Source organism: Agelaius tricolor, unplaced genomic scaffold (assembly GCF_023055355.1).
Source record: "Agelaius tricolor isolate 1412-34295 unplaced genomic scaffold, bAgeTri1.0.p SCAF_43, whole genome shotgun sequence".
NCBI lineage: Eukaryota > Metazoa > Chordata > Aves > Passeriformes > Icteridae > Agelaius > Agelaius tricolor.
The window spans coordinates 1433633-1447556 of NW_027269303.1; the positions used below are offsets into that span (position 1 = coordinate 1433633).

At 53.8% G+C, this 13924-nt stretch overlaps 1 protein-coding gene across 1 annotated transcript; it reads left to right on the plus strand.

Moving 5' to 3' along the window:
• Positions 1-9293: 9293 nt before the first annotated feature.
• On the plus strand, positions 9294-10554 carry LOC139603957 (olfactory receptor 14J1-like). Its single transcript, XM_071454954.1, has one exon. It carries the CDS (start codon positions 9294-9296, stop codon positions 10260-10262), a length of 969 nt encoding a protein of 322 aa, XP_071311055.1. The 3' UTR covers positions 10263-10554.
• Positions 10555-13924: the final 3370 nt, after the last annotated feature.

A 13924-nucleotide genomic window follows, 5' to 3' on the forward strand; every position in this document is an offset into this window, starting at 1 on the left:
GACAGAGACTGCCCCGAGCACCCCCTGGCACAGGGGAGAGAGGGAGGGAGACCCCCCAGGCATTCCCTGGGTGAGAATGATGGAGACCCCTGGGGAATGGCCTGGGGTGACAGGGACAGGGACACCCCCTGGGGAATGGCCTGGGGTGACAGGGACAGGGACACTTCTGGGGAATGGCCTGGGGTGACACAGACAGGGACAACCCCCCAAACCCCTCCCAAGCATCCCCAGGGCGAGAGGCTCAGAGACCCCTCGAGCATCCACTGGGCACCGGACAAAGTAAACTTGTTTCTTTTCAGAAATCAAACTTAACCCTACATAAAATGCCTTGAAGTTGCTCTTCCCTAAAGAGAATTGTGATGGAAATGGAAACAAATCCCAAACATGAATAAACGGACAGTACAACCAATTTTGTGGCAATTCCAATTCCCATTGGTTCGTGCACAGCTCCAGCTCATCTGCTGGTGCATTCTGATGAAAGAAAAGTGGAAATTCAGCCCAATATAGATTATGAAAAGGAAGGAAAAGCTCTGTGTAGCTGTCACATAGGTGACAGGGACAATGAGAAAAATGATTCTCACATTTGGCAAAGCACACCAGACTGTGAATTTGGGAGTTATTTGGGAATTTAGCTACTTGAGCTGGGCTTCTTGTGAGACTTTCAGCAGCCCTGTGTTCCTCACCTTGGGGTGAATGAACCTTGTCAGTCTCAATGGTAGCATTTGCTCCCTTTCATCCAATGATTTTAACAAACTTTTCAAGGAAGGACATCAAAATATTTTCTTTACACTGGCCACCCACAACAGCCATTTTCCTCATCATTTCTCCCATAAGTCGTTCAGACGAAGCTGCACCCAAGTTTCCAAGATTTCCTCCAGAAAGAACCACAACCTCCTCAGAGGAGGGAACCATGCTGTTGTCAAAGGCACTTGGGGTCAGAGAACAGTGCCCTGAACTCACTGTGCAAAAATAATGTTGCAGTCTGGTTAAGAAAATGGTTAGAGAGATGCCTTTGCTCCAATTAAGGTGCTAACGAGACCAAATCCAAAGTGGATTTTATTGAACAGTAAATGTGAGGTAGAGAGAGGGAAAGAAAGAGAATAGGGGGCCCAGCAAGGGAGTGACAGGGACAGAGACCTCCCCTGGAGCAGGGCAAGTGTGACATTGTCCCCTGTGTGTGTGGCCTTCCCGGGGTGGGGGTTTTACACCTGAGCCAGTTTGGGTAAGGGGGGTGGTGTTCACCCCCTGAGCAGGGATTCCCCCACTGTTCCAGGCTGCAGTGTAAGATGGAACCAAATGCATGTTTTCAATGCCCATCTTCATCAACTGCTATAAACAGGTGGGGCAGTGTTCTTGATCTCTTCCATGACTCAGCCCTGATAACACCCTCCAGGGGAGATATCTTCTGGGAATGGGCCATTGAGTGTCACTGCAGGGCTGATAAAATTCCATCCTCCCATTGTGGGATGCTCCGCCCAGGGGGAGGATCCAAGCATTCCTACCTGCATATAAGCTGAGCCTTGCAACACCAGGAGCAGCTTGCCTACTGGATTCCCAGAGGACAAGAGCTCCAGAACCACCACTGGACCTTCAGAGGAAGACCAGACCCTTCTACAGGATCACTGCTTGGACAGAATCACGTTCATCACTCCAACAGGACTGCAGCCACCATTTAATGGGACTGCTGCCACCACCCTGACCAGCAACAGGGTGTCAGGTTATATCCTGACTCTGTCAGTTCAAGGCAGTTTCTGTATCATTGCCTTGATCTAGATTTTCTTATTAAATTGTAATTCTGGCTTAGACTCTCCCCCAGGTTTGCCTTCAATCCAGTACAAAACTCAATGTGCTCACCCCTTCTTTTCCTCCCAAAACAGGATTTCCCATTCCCAAACGTAGACTCAATGGAAGAGGAGTCTGCGAGGAAGAGGAAGATGCCCCAGGAGCCCCAGGGAGGTGAGGAGGAATTCAGTGCCCCTTTCCCCCTCTCTCCTGCTCCATCTCCCAGCCCAGCACGGCCCCCGGCTGCAGGACAACCCTGCTGCCAACCCCATCCTGCTGGGGATGCACTGGGGGGATCTCCTTCCCCTTCCCTATGGCACGGAGGCAAATCCCATCCTCTCCTTGGCCTTCCTCCCCCAGGGAAGAAGCTGAGGATGGAGACCAGGGAGGACAAATCCCCACAGCAGAACCATGTGGAAGAGGCCATTTTGAGTGGCTCCACGGTGCAGAATTCCAATGGGGAGGAAAATCCCCAGAGATCCCCCATGAGAATGGGCTGCAAACCCAGCCCAGGGTGCTCTGAGGAGGAAAGACCCACCCTGAGCCAGGAAGGTGGACAGAGCTTCAGCCAGAGCTCAGAGCTGGTGGTCCATGGGCAGCTTCACAATGGGGAGAAGCCCCACAAGTGCTTGGAGTGTGGGAAGAGCTTCAGGCAGAGCAGCACCCTGATCAGCCACCAGATGATCCACACCGGGGAATGGCCCTATGAGTGTGGGGAGTGTGGGAAGGGCTTCAGCTGCAGCTCTGCCCTCATCATCCACCAACGCATCCACACTGGGAAGAGGCCCTACGAGTGTCCCCAGTGTGGGAAGAGCTTCACCAGCAGCTCTCACTTGACCAGACACCAACGGAGTCACCAGTAAGGGAAGCCCTGCAAATGCCTTGATTGCAGGAACAGCTTCATGCACCACTCCAGCTTCATCCCCCATGGGAGAACCACATTGGGAAGAGTCCTGGTGATCCATGTTCCCTGTGATCCATGCTGGGAAGACACCTGTCCCTTTTCCTGCCCCTACCAATGACATGTTGTGGAATGGAAGAACATGAGGGTCTGGCCATGGCCCTGTCATTACATTCAGTCCCACCTCAGGTCATTGCCAGGGACAGGAAAGGGACTCTCTCTCTCTCCCCCTGAGGAGAAGGGTGTCCTTTCCAGGCAGGAGAAATCATGGCCAGGCAGACCCAGTGAGTTGTGTTTTTATTTTCCCTGTAAACAGTTGTATTTATCCCTTCTGTTATCAATATTGTTTCTGTTCCATTAGTTCCTTATCTCGTTGCTGTTCCCAATAAATTGTTCTTATCCCAGCCCAGGATCTTTGCCTTTTGTGCTTTCCATGGGAGGCGGGAGGGCAGCGCGGTTTTAGCAGGAGCAGGAAATTGGGGAATCCCATTTCTGAAGCCCGGCCCGTGGAAACCGAGCATCCCAGCTGGTGCCAGCCCTGGTGGCCATGGCAGCAGCCTTGGGAGCGGGTCCCTGGCTGGGGCTGTGGGAACCTCTTCCCTCTGGTGCCCAGGGACAGGAGTGGAGGGAGCGGCTGCAGCTGAGTCGGGGCAGGCTCAGGTTGGATGTCAGGAAAAGGTTTTTGGCCAGAGGCTGCTGGGGCCCTGGCCAGGCTCCCCAGGGAAGGCTCCCAGCTCCAGGGCTCTCTGAGCTGCAGCAGCGTTTGGCCAGCGCTGCCAGGCCCAGCCTGGCATTGTTGGGGTGTCCTGTGCAGGGCCAGCAGTTGGACTGGAGGCTCCTGATGGGTCCCTCCCAGCTCAGCCAATTCTGTGCTTCTGGGATCCCATAGGCCTGGGGATGGGGCTGCCAATGGTTGCCATAGCAACGAGCTCTGGCTGCAGGCCTGAGCTGGTGTCCATGGCAACCACCCCTGGCATGGGGTCTCCATGGAGCTTCCAAAGGACTGAGCATAGCAACAGGGGCCTGGTGATGGTTCCCATGGAAACTGACCATAGCAAGAGGGGGCTGGTGATGGTTCCCATGGAAACTGACCATAGCAACAGGGGGCTGGGGATGGTTGCCTGCTAAGGATCACATCTGTCACAGGCCCTCAGAGGGGTTCCATGGGGACTTTCCAAGAGTCTCCAGGCTGTTCCAGAGCTGGAATGTCACAGGCAGAGCCAGGGGCTCCATGGAGACCTCCCAGGCGTTTCTGGGATGGTAAAGAGCCCTGTGGTCAGAGGCAGTCACAGCCATTCCATGGTGACATCCCAGGAGTCCCCAGGCTGCCAAAGAGCCGGGATGTCCCAGACACTCACATGGGTTCCTGTCATGACCACAGTGGGAGCTTCAGGCTAACTTCATTAGAGAAGCTCCTGTTGGGTCACGAGGTGCAGAAACGATCCCCAATGCTCCCCATAGATCCCCAAATGTCACTGTGTAATCAGTGTTCCGTGGTTTCTTTCCAATGGAAAACAACCATCCTTATCCTCCAGGTGTCCATGTCTGAAATTGGGATTCCACCTCTAAAATTCTGTATATCCAAGGGTTGCTCCCAGGCACAATCTGCCAGTATCATCAAGCCTGGCTGGCCTTGACCTCTGGTGACTGCCCCTGCAACACTGGGGCTGGGTTCTTCCCTTCCCATGGAGATCACTGGGACACTGTGGACACCTCATGGAACCAAGGGGATCCTTGTGGCACCACTGGAGCCCATGGAACCAAGGGGCCATGGTGACCCAGCAGGGCTTCATGGAACCCAGAGACCATTCTGGCTCTGTGGGGCCTGATGGAACCATGGAGACCATTGGGACCCTTCAGGGCCTGGTGTCACCAAGGGGGCATTATGGCACCTCAGGGAAGCGAGGGACCATTGGGACACTGTGGGGCCCCATGGAACTGAGGGAACATGGAACAGACCTGGCTGGCTTGGCCTCCCAGGGGTCCCCTGACAGGTCTGGCTGATGTTGCAATGTCAAGGGCCGCCTCTCATCAGCTCCTGGAAAACTGGGGCTCCGTGCTTTTCTTGCTATGGGAAAGAACCGCCCCCCTTTTCAGATGCCCATTGCAAAAATTGAAACTCTCCCTAAAGCAATTCCTATATGCAAGGATATCACTCAGAACAAAATCCTGCTTGCTCTGGCTGGCCTTGGCCTCTGGTGGCCATTTCTCATCTGCACCTGAAACACTGGGGCTCTGTTCCTTCCTTCCTTCCTATGGAAAAGAACCGGCTTTCAGGTCCAGGGACCATGGCCAAAATTAGAATTTGGCCTCTCAATTCTGTTTATCCAAGGACTGATCTCAGACAAAAGTAGCCAGGACAGACAGGTCAGGCTGGCCCTGTCCTCTGGTGATTTTCTTAGACTCTGAGCTGAATGTTTTCATTTGAAAACACCTTGGAGAGGGCCCAGAGATCTCCCAGGGAGGTATTTTGAAACCTCGGGCACATGAGCACTATATATGGACAAAGGAGCTCTGTGCTCTGTGCAGTTGTGGTGGTTTGGCATCACAAAAGTGATGTTCTAAGAGAAGCTGCTAGCAGTTTCCTCCGTGTCTGACAAAAAAACCAATCAGTAATTATCTTTGAGAATTGACAATCTGTTAAACTATGAAGGAAACTGTACACGCCTCTGTGAAGACACATGTTAAAGATGAGAAAGCCTGGGAGGGTCTCTTTCCCTTCTGGCTGGCACAGAGGTAACAAGGCTGACCCGGCCCCATCTCAGCCAGGCCGGGCCGGGCGGCTCCTGCCGTGGGGCCGGGCCCCTTCCCAGGGACCCCGCCAGGCCCCATCGGCTGCCGGGCAGGGCCGGGGAGGCCGCGGGGCCGAGGCCGGGCCGGGCCATGGCTGCAGTTGGGAACATCTGGGCCCTGCTGAGCCCTGCCCCGCCGCCAGCCCGGGCCCAGCCAGGATCCGCCGGGCCCCAGGAGCAGCCCCGGGCCGGGCCGGCTCGGCCAAGATTCTGCCGCCCTTGGGCTTCAGCCGCAAGCCCCGGGCAGGGGCAGGAGAAGCCATCGGCCCCCGGCCGTGCTGCTGCTGTGCTCTGGCCTGGCTGCTGAGATCCTGGCCCTGCCCCAGCGCGGCCCATCCTGACACAGCCCCAGCGCAGCCGCTGCAGAAACCTCCATCGTAAAACAGCTCCGGCCGCAAGCACCGAGCCCGGCCGGGGGCACGGAACCATCTGCAGGCCCCGGGTGAGATATGAACTCTTTCAGTGCTTCCATCCTCCCTCCAGTGAGAGAAAAGGACAAAGTGCAGGCACACAGAGGAGTAACATGAAGACTCCGAGGTCACTGAATAGGAAGTTGAGTCCCAGATGGAAGGGATGAGGAGATGCCTTGATCTTGGGGCTGAAATCCTCTTGTAAAGCTGTGGAGAATGATGTAATTAATATATCAGACTCTCTTTTTCCCTATACCTAATTGAAAATATGGGGAGATGACTTGTTCAGCAAAAACCTCCATGCTAAAGTAGGCAAATGTTGAAGTAGCTGTGATCCTATGAGAAGTTTAAACAGAGAAAGAGAGAAGAGTGGTGAGATCCTGTGCCCTCAGGGAGAGAAGAAGAAGATCTCTGTTCTCAGAGATGAAGATGATTTCAGAAATAGATGAAGAGAATCTTTGCTCTTGAACAGCTTATCTTTAAACTCATACCCCATAAGTTGACATGGCCCATAAAAACAGCTGTGGGAAAAGCTATGAAAAATGGGAGGGACTTGACAATTGCAGATTTTCTGGGCAGCTGCTCTTCATGAGAATTGAGAGCCACGAGCAAATGTTTTTCTTATGGAGAAGTCTCCATAGCATGAAAGCGAGACTCCTCTCCCTAAGTGAACTGAAGAAAGACTGTTCTAGATGGTGTAAACTGACTGAAACTTTCAGGTTTTGTCTCCTTACATTGTCAGTAAGAAAGAAAATGTTGTAGGGAAAGGAGAAGTGTTCAGATCCTTATTACTCTTTCTTCTTTTTACTGGTAATAAACTTTTCTGTGTACCCTTTTAAAATTTTGAGCCTACTTTGCCTTTCTCCTAATCCTATCTCACAGCAGGAAATGAGTAAATATATTCCAGTGAGTGCAATGGTAATTAGCCAACACTGATCCCACTGCACTGATAGGTGCATTGGTGAGAAATCTCAAATTAGCAAACCAAAAATCACTCCAGATACATCCTTGATAAACTGCATACGAGCACAGGGAAATCAATGCAGAGCCATGGTTTGTCAGGATTTGCTGCATCCTGGTGAGCCCTGTGGTGCATTTGGAGCTGAGCCCTTGAACCTCAGGGCCTGAGTGGAGATTGCACAAACCTTTCCAGGAGTCAAAGTCAGAAGAAAACCCCAAAGTGTCTCAAAGCATGAATGGGTCTCAGTGAGGTCCATCCCCAACACAGGCTCCTCATGGACTCCTTGGAGGAGAGAATCGGAGGCCAGGATTGACCAAAAACATCTCAGAGACTCAGAGTGGAAAGGAAATTCCAAACTACCTTAAAATTTTTGAGACGCTCAAAGCATTACTGAGCACCACTGAGTACAGAGCTCTCCAGGGACTCATTAAAGCAGATAATTGGGGCCATGATTGCACAAACCTCTCACAGAGTCTGTATCAAAAGGGAAACAGCAAGTACCTTAAAATAACTGAAGTACTTGAAGCATTAATGAGCCCACTGAATGTTGTTACTGATAACGGCTCTCCAGGGACTCATTAGGCAGATAATTGGAACCTGTAAATGCACAATCTTTCTCATAGAGTCTATATCAAAAGGGAAAGAGGAAGTAGCTTAAAAAACTTAAGTACCCTGAAGTATTAATGAGTCCCAATCAATGCTGCAACAGGCAGAGAATCTCCAGGGACTAATTACAGCAGATAATTGGAGGCCATGATTGCACAAACCTCTCAGAGACTCCAAGGCAAAAGCCAAAGCCAAAGTCCTTTGAAAAAGCCTGCAGCCCCTGCAGGGAGCATGAAGGAGCCCCCAGGGCCATTGCTGAGCAAGGCTCCCCAGGGACTCCTTGCAGCAGATCCTTGAGGCCACTGGGATGTGGGCTAGGGGGGGATGCTGAGGGCAGCACAAGGGGCTGACAGTGCCCAGCCTGGCTGGGGCTGTGCCAGGAGGCCCCAGGGCCTCAGGACAAGGTGTCTCCTCCCAGCCCTTGCTGGCACAGACCCTGCTGTGCCCCAGGGCACCAAGACTTGGCTTCTCTTTGTCCCCACCTGTCATCACTGCCTGCAGTTCTCTGCTCTGCCTGGGGCCTGGGGACACTTGCTCAGTTGTGTCTCTCAGTGGGACCCATTAAAAGTCCAAGAAAGTTTGGAGTTGGATTCTGACTTGGAGTTCTGGAGAGGTTTCTTCAGTTCCCTCTCAGGGCCTGATGTTCAGGGCCTGAGCACAAAGCCCCAGAGGCTGATTAAAGTCCTTGTGCTGTGTCTGTGCTGCTGAGCTGGGCTGGGCTTCTGGCACAGAGGCAGCTCCTGGTCACCAAGAAGAGCTTCAAAAGCACATTTCTCTGGATGAGCAGCTCTTGTGCCAGCCCAGCAGGGCTGGGGCACTGCCTGCAGCCAGCGCGGGCACAGCACAGAGGCACAGAGAGCTTCAATCAGTCAGGGCTGGGAAGGGGCTGAGAAGTGCCTGGGGCACAATCACTGCCAGCCCTTGGCACAGGAACCTCTGGCTGCAGGACAATGCAGCTGCAGCTCCTGGAGCCATCTCCTCAAGCTGGAACATGCCAATGCCTGCAGAGCCTGTGAGTACATTCTCTGCTTGTCTCTTGTGCAGAGCAGCCAGGGGTGCCCAGGGCTGTCCTGCAGAGCAGGGTCCTGCAGCCCAGGGCGCTGTGCTGGGGCAGGGACTCTGCTGCCTGCCAGGGACAGCTCTCAGCCAGCCCTGGCAGCTGCTCCCAGCGCTGGGGGACAAGATCTGGCTGGGAGGAGACAGCTGGTGAGGCTTGGAAGTGTTCTCCTTGTGTGGGGAGGATGCTGCATTGTTCAGGGCTGCTCCCAGCATGGCATTGAACTGCAGACCATTTTCAAGTAGATCATACAGGAAGCACAGCAAGGCAGGGGTTGCATAAAGGGGAAAACCTGCTTTTTATTCTAATGGTCTCGGTTGCCTGGATAAGAAACTGCCCATAGATATTCATCTCTCAGTTCACATTGAGAGAAATAAATAAAATAATTCTCTTAGATCTGAATAAACAAGGCAGCTACAGAGATTAACAGAGGGCCCCTCACAGGCAGCATCAGTGTTGCTTTTCCAGCCTCCTCAGGGTTGCCCTGACGTTGCCATCAGAGCCTGCAGAGCCAGAGCTGCCCCTGGGCAGTGCCTGAGCTGGGAGGGCTCTGCAGGGCAGAGCTGAGCCCCCAGGGCTGGGCTGGGCTCTGGCAGCACTGGCAGGGCCCAGCCCTGGGCACAGGGAAGCAGCTGCTGGCAGGGACAGCTCCAGGCAGCAGAGCCCTGGGCAGGCAGTGGGGGGAAAGTGCCCCCAGACTGTGCTGGGATATTTCAAGTCCTCTCCAAACCCAACTATTCCATGCCTACTTTGTTTTACAGATCCCCATGCCAAGGCACTGCAAATGTCGAACAGCAGCTCCATCAGGCACTTCCTCCTGCTGGCATTGGCAGACACGCGGCAGCTGCAGCTCCTGCACTTCTGCCTCTTGCTGGGCATCTCCCTGGCTGCCCTCCTGGGCAACGGCCTCATCATCAGCGCCGTAGCCTGCGGCCACCACCTGCACACGCCCATGTTCTTCTTCCTGCTCAACCTGGCCCTCGCTGACCTGGGCTCCATCTGCACCACTGTCCCCAAAGCCATGCACAATTCCCTCTGGGACACCAGGGACATCTCCTACACAGCATGTGCTACTCAGCTCTTTTTCTTTGCTTTTTTTATTTCAGCAGAGCTTTCCCTGCTGACCATCATGTGCTACGACCGCTACGTGTCCATCTGCAAACCCCTGCACTACGGGACCCTCCTGGGCAGCAGAGCTTGTGCCCACATGGCAGCAGCTGCCTGGGCCAGTGCCTTTCTCTATTCACTGCTGCACACGGCCAATACATTTTCCCTGCCCCTTTGCAAGGGCAATGCCCTGGGCCAGTTCTTCTGTGAAATCCCCCAGATCCTCAAGCTCTCCTGCTCAGACACATACCTGAGGGAATTTGGGCTTCTTGCTTTTAGTGCTTTTCTTTTTTTGGGTTGTTTTGTGTTCATTGTTTTCTCCTATGTGCAGATCTTCAGGGCTGTGCTGAGGATCCCCTCTGAGCAGGGACGGCACAAAGCCTTTTCCACCTGCCTCCCTCACCTGGCTGTGGTCTCCCTGTTCCTCAGCTGTGGCACATTTGCTCATCTCAAGCCCCCCTCTATGTCCTCCCCATCCCTGGATCTGGCCCTGTCAGTTCTGTACTCGGTGGTGGCTCCAGTCCTGAACCCCCTCATCTACAGCCTGAGGAACCAGGAGCTCAAGGATGCCCTGAGGAAAATGATTACTTTATCTTTCAGAAACAATAAACTCTCTCTTTTCTGCTTCAGAACCTTCAGAATGTAACTCTTTACAATCTCTCAGACATTTTTTCCTATTTGTCTATTTTTTCATCGGGACTTTTTCTTATTATTTTTCCAGTGTTATAATGTTTTTTATAAAATGCTGTAGTACTACACTGAGCATTTCTACATGAACATCTACTTTTTTTGAAACACAAAGAGTTTCAGGAGGCTTGTTCCCTGTTCATTTCAATAGAATCCAGTGTCTGCCCTGCCTTGTGTGTCCAAGGCATTTCCTCAGCCCTTCTCTGGCTCTGCAGGGGCTGTGCCTGTGAGCAGAGGCTGAGGGAAGGGGCTCCCAGCACAGCAGCACGGCCAGGGACAATGGCCCTGCCTCTTTGCACATCTGCTCCCCCCAGCTCCACACTCCCCTCCCCAGCCCTGCTGTGGGTGCAAGGCCAGAGTGCTCTGGCAGCTTGGTCCCTGTCCTGCTGCGTGTCCCTGCTGTCACCTCAGGCAGGGACAGGCCATGGGCACTGCTGGGACACAGCTGGGCTCCAGCACAGCAGCTCCATCAGCAAAGGGCATCTCCTGAGGGCAGGGCAGGGAGGCTTTGCTCCCCTTCAGAGCCACTCTCAGGACTCTCAAGGGGCTCCTTGTGTTCCTTGCTCTCCCAGGGCTCAGTGGGATGAGATCAGGGTCTCAGTGGGGCCTTCAGGGGACTCAGGTCTGGGTCAGGTTTTGCTGGTTGCTGGCCAGTGCCCATCAGATGCTGAATGGTCTGTGCTCAACCTTCCTGGGGCTCTGCAGCTTGTGCCAGGGCTGATGGCAGGGGAATGTTTGTCTGGAGGGCCTTGGGAGCTGCAGGAGAGCACAGGGGACCTGCAGGGACAGAGTGTGCCAGGGACCAGCAGGGAGTGGAGCTCACTGGGCACAGGCCTGGCCAGGGTGGGGTCACCCTGAGATCAAGGCCTGAATGTCTGCTGTGAGCCAGGAGAGCTCTGCAGCCCAGGGGCACAGCAGGCACAGGGAAAGGAGTCTGGGCACTGACTCCTCTGCCCCTCAGGGATCTCCCCCAAGAGGATCCAGGGCAGCTCCGAGCCCCTCTGGCAGCCCTGGAACAAGGCAGGCACCTCTGAGCCCCTCCATGGCCCCGCAGAGCCCGTATGGGAGGGGGTCAGGGCAGGAGCACCCTCAGCTGCCTCTGTGTCCCAGGCTGAGCAGCAGAGCCCAGCAGAGGCAGCCCAGGGCCCCGGGCAGCACAGCCCCCGTGCTCTGCAGAGCAGCAGCCCCAGCTCGGGGCTCTGGGCAGCAGGGCAGGGCTGCAGCAATGGCTGCTCGGGCCAGCACAGACGTGTTCCCCTGGGAAAGGCTCTGGGGGCAGCTGGCATGGGCCAGGAGCAGGGCAGGAGCCCGTGGGAGTGCAGAGGAGCCCTGGCAAGAGGCTGCCCTGTGCCTGGGCCAGCAGGAGCTGCCTGAGGAGCCCCGGGGCCAACTCTGCTGCTGGGCTGGGCAGCGGGGCTGGCCCTGGGGCTGCAGGAGCTGCCCGAGCTGAGCATCTGCTGAGCATCCCAGACACAGAGTGGCTGTCCCTGACCTCCAGGGCCTCCAGTTCCTGCTGCAGGGCCTGACCTGACTCTGCTGCTCTGCTGGGCTGGGGCAGGGGCAGGGAGGGGAAAACAATGGAGCCTTGTCCCCATGAGTCCCCACAAGGTCAGAATGGTCTCCATGGTTCCATGAGGCCCCACAGTGTCACAATGGCCCCTTGGTTCCATGGAGCCCCATAGGGTCACCATGGTCCCCTGGTTACAGGAGGCCCTGCAGTGTCACAAGGGTCCCCTTGGTTCCATGGAGCCCACAGGGTCAGTTATGCCAGTGGGCAGGGTCAGCACCAAAGACACAGACTCCAACTGAAGGAATTGTGTAATTTATATAATGTATATCTGCAAGAATTTACAATAGGAGAAGCTCAGCAAAGCACATAATCATTAGAAAATAATTACAAAAGGAGCAGCTCAGCAATGCACCCAACCATCCCCACCAAAGATTGCCTGCAGTGATTGAGAAAGATCCAGCCCCAGTTACCCTCAGCCTTTACCATCGCCCAGACCCACAAAGCAGCTGGGGAAGCTGTCACAGCCAAGGGCTGCAGAGCCACTCCTGGGCACTGGCAATTCCTGCAGGTGCCTCCAGCCACAGCTGAGGCTCCAACCCCGCTGGGAGAGGGCCCAGCTCTGACAGTGCTGAATGGACAAACTGACAGCACTGCTAGTGTGGCAGCATCTGGTTTCATCTTCCACTTGGGTCCCTCCCAAAGCCTGGCCAGGGCCCCAGGAGGAACCAAGGGAGGTGACTTTGACCATTTAGCCCAAAACAAAGTCAGATGGGGCCTTTTCTGGTTTCCAAATACAGAAAAGTAAGTCCATATTTAACCAATGAACACATACAGAGATTATATTGCTAATAATGATTCATTGATGAGCAGATACAAAAATTTCATTTGGTTGGAAGGTTCATCTGGAGCTCAGCTTTGCCTCAGGGCCTGTTGTTCAGGCCTCAGTCAGGGCCTGGTGAGGCCTCAGTGCTTCACTCAGTGCTTTGACCTACAGATGAACTGCAACCTTCAGAACAACTCTTTCAATAACACAGTTTAGATTTAGGCATTAGGCATAAAGGCATCACCTCTTGTTCTTCAATTAAGTACTGCCCAAGTTCATTACTTAGGGCTATAATATGCATTCATTTTAAAATAGCCCTAATAAGTTGCTATTCACTGTTCTTTATCAAAGTCCCTTTTTTCTTGAGACTGTGTCTCATTTTAGACAAGTCTCAATACTCCATTTCCAGCACAAAGTGTCACAGCAACTCTAACATGGAATCATAACACACCAAGTGCTCACACTGCAATGATGACAGACACTGCCATGAATGCATTTCACAGCAGCCTCCAATTTGGCAGCCATGAAGCCAATCCCACCAAGAATTTTCTTCTTCCTTCTACTCTTCTGCTGTTCTTTCTTTCAAGGTGATTCCTGATTGTTGGAATTCAAACCCAGCACTGATCGACATTCCTGCAACATTCCTGTCCTGGAATAGCCCAGGTTCCTCCCTGGCCAGCAAGCAGACAATCCAAGCCCATGTGGGTCTGTGGAGTCCCCATTCCATCCCATTGGAGCTCCTGGGATGTGCTATTGGATATTGTAACAGGATCATTTGCTATTTCTTCTAATAATCAATTTATCTCATTACTGTAAACTCCACAGGACCAGGCAGTGCCCATGGGGCACAGGGTGAACCAGAATCTTTGGCTTTCTGAAACCCAAGGCACTCCTTGGGGGGAAAATGTTCTCTGGGCCCCAACTCTTCCTTGTGGTTGTTGCTGAAGGACCCGAAATGGTGGCCCTGCAGCCAAGAGTGGTGTGGCACTGACACTGACCAGCTCCAGCACCCCAAGTTCTACTGACATTGGCAGTGATGGTGAAGCACAGAAATCCTCTCACATTGTGGCCTCTGGAACTAGAACAGGGCTTGGTTTCTCCTGAAGGGAAATCCTAGTGAATCCTGTCCAACTGATCATTGCATTCCTGTGCTCCACAGCACAGTTTTCTGTAACTATCCCTTCACTGACAGTGACGAGGCAGAGCCCATGGACAGAGTTCTGGCCACCCCACAGGGTGGGCCCTCCAAGGGAGCCCCATTCCTCCCAACTCCAGCTGAGAACACACC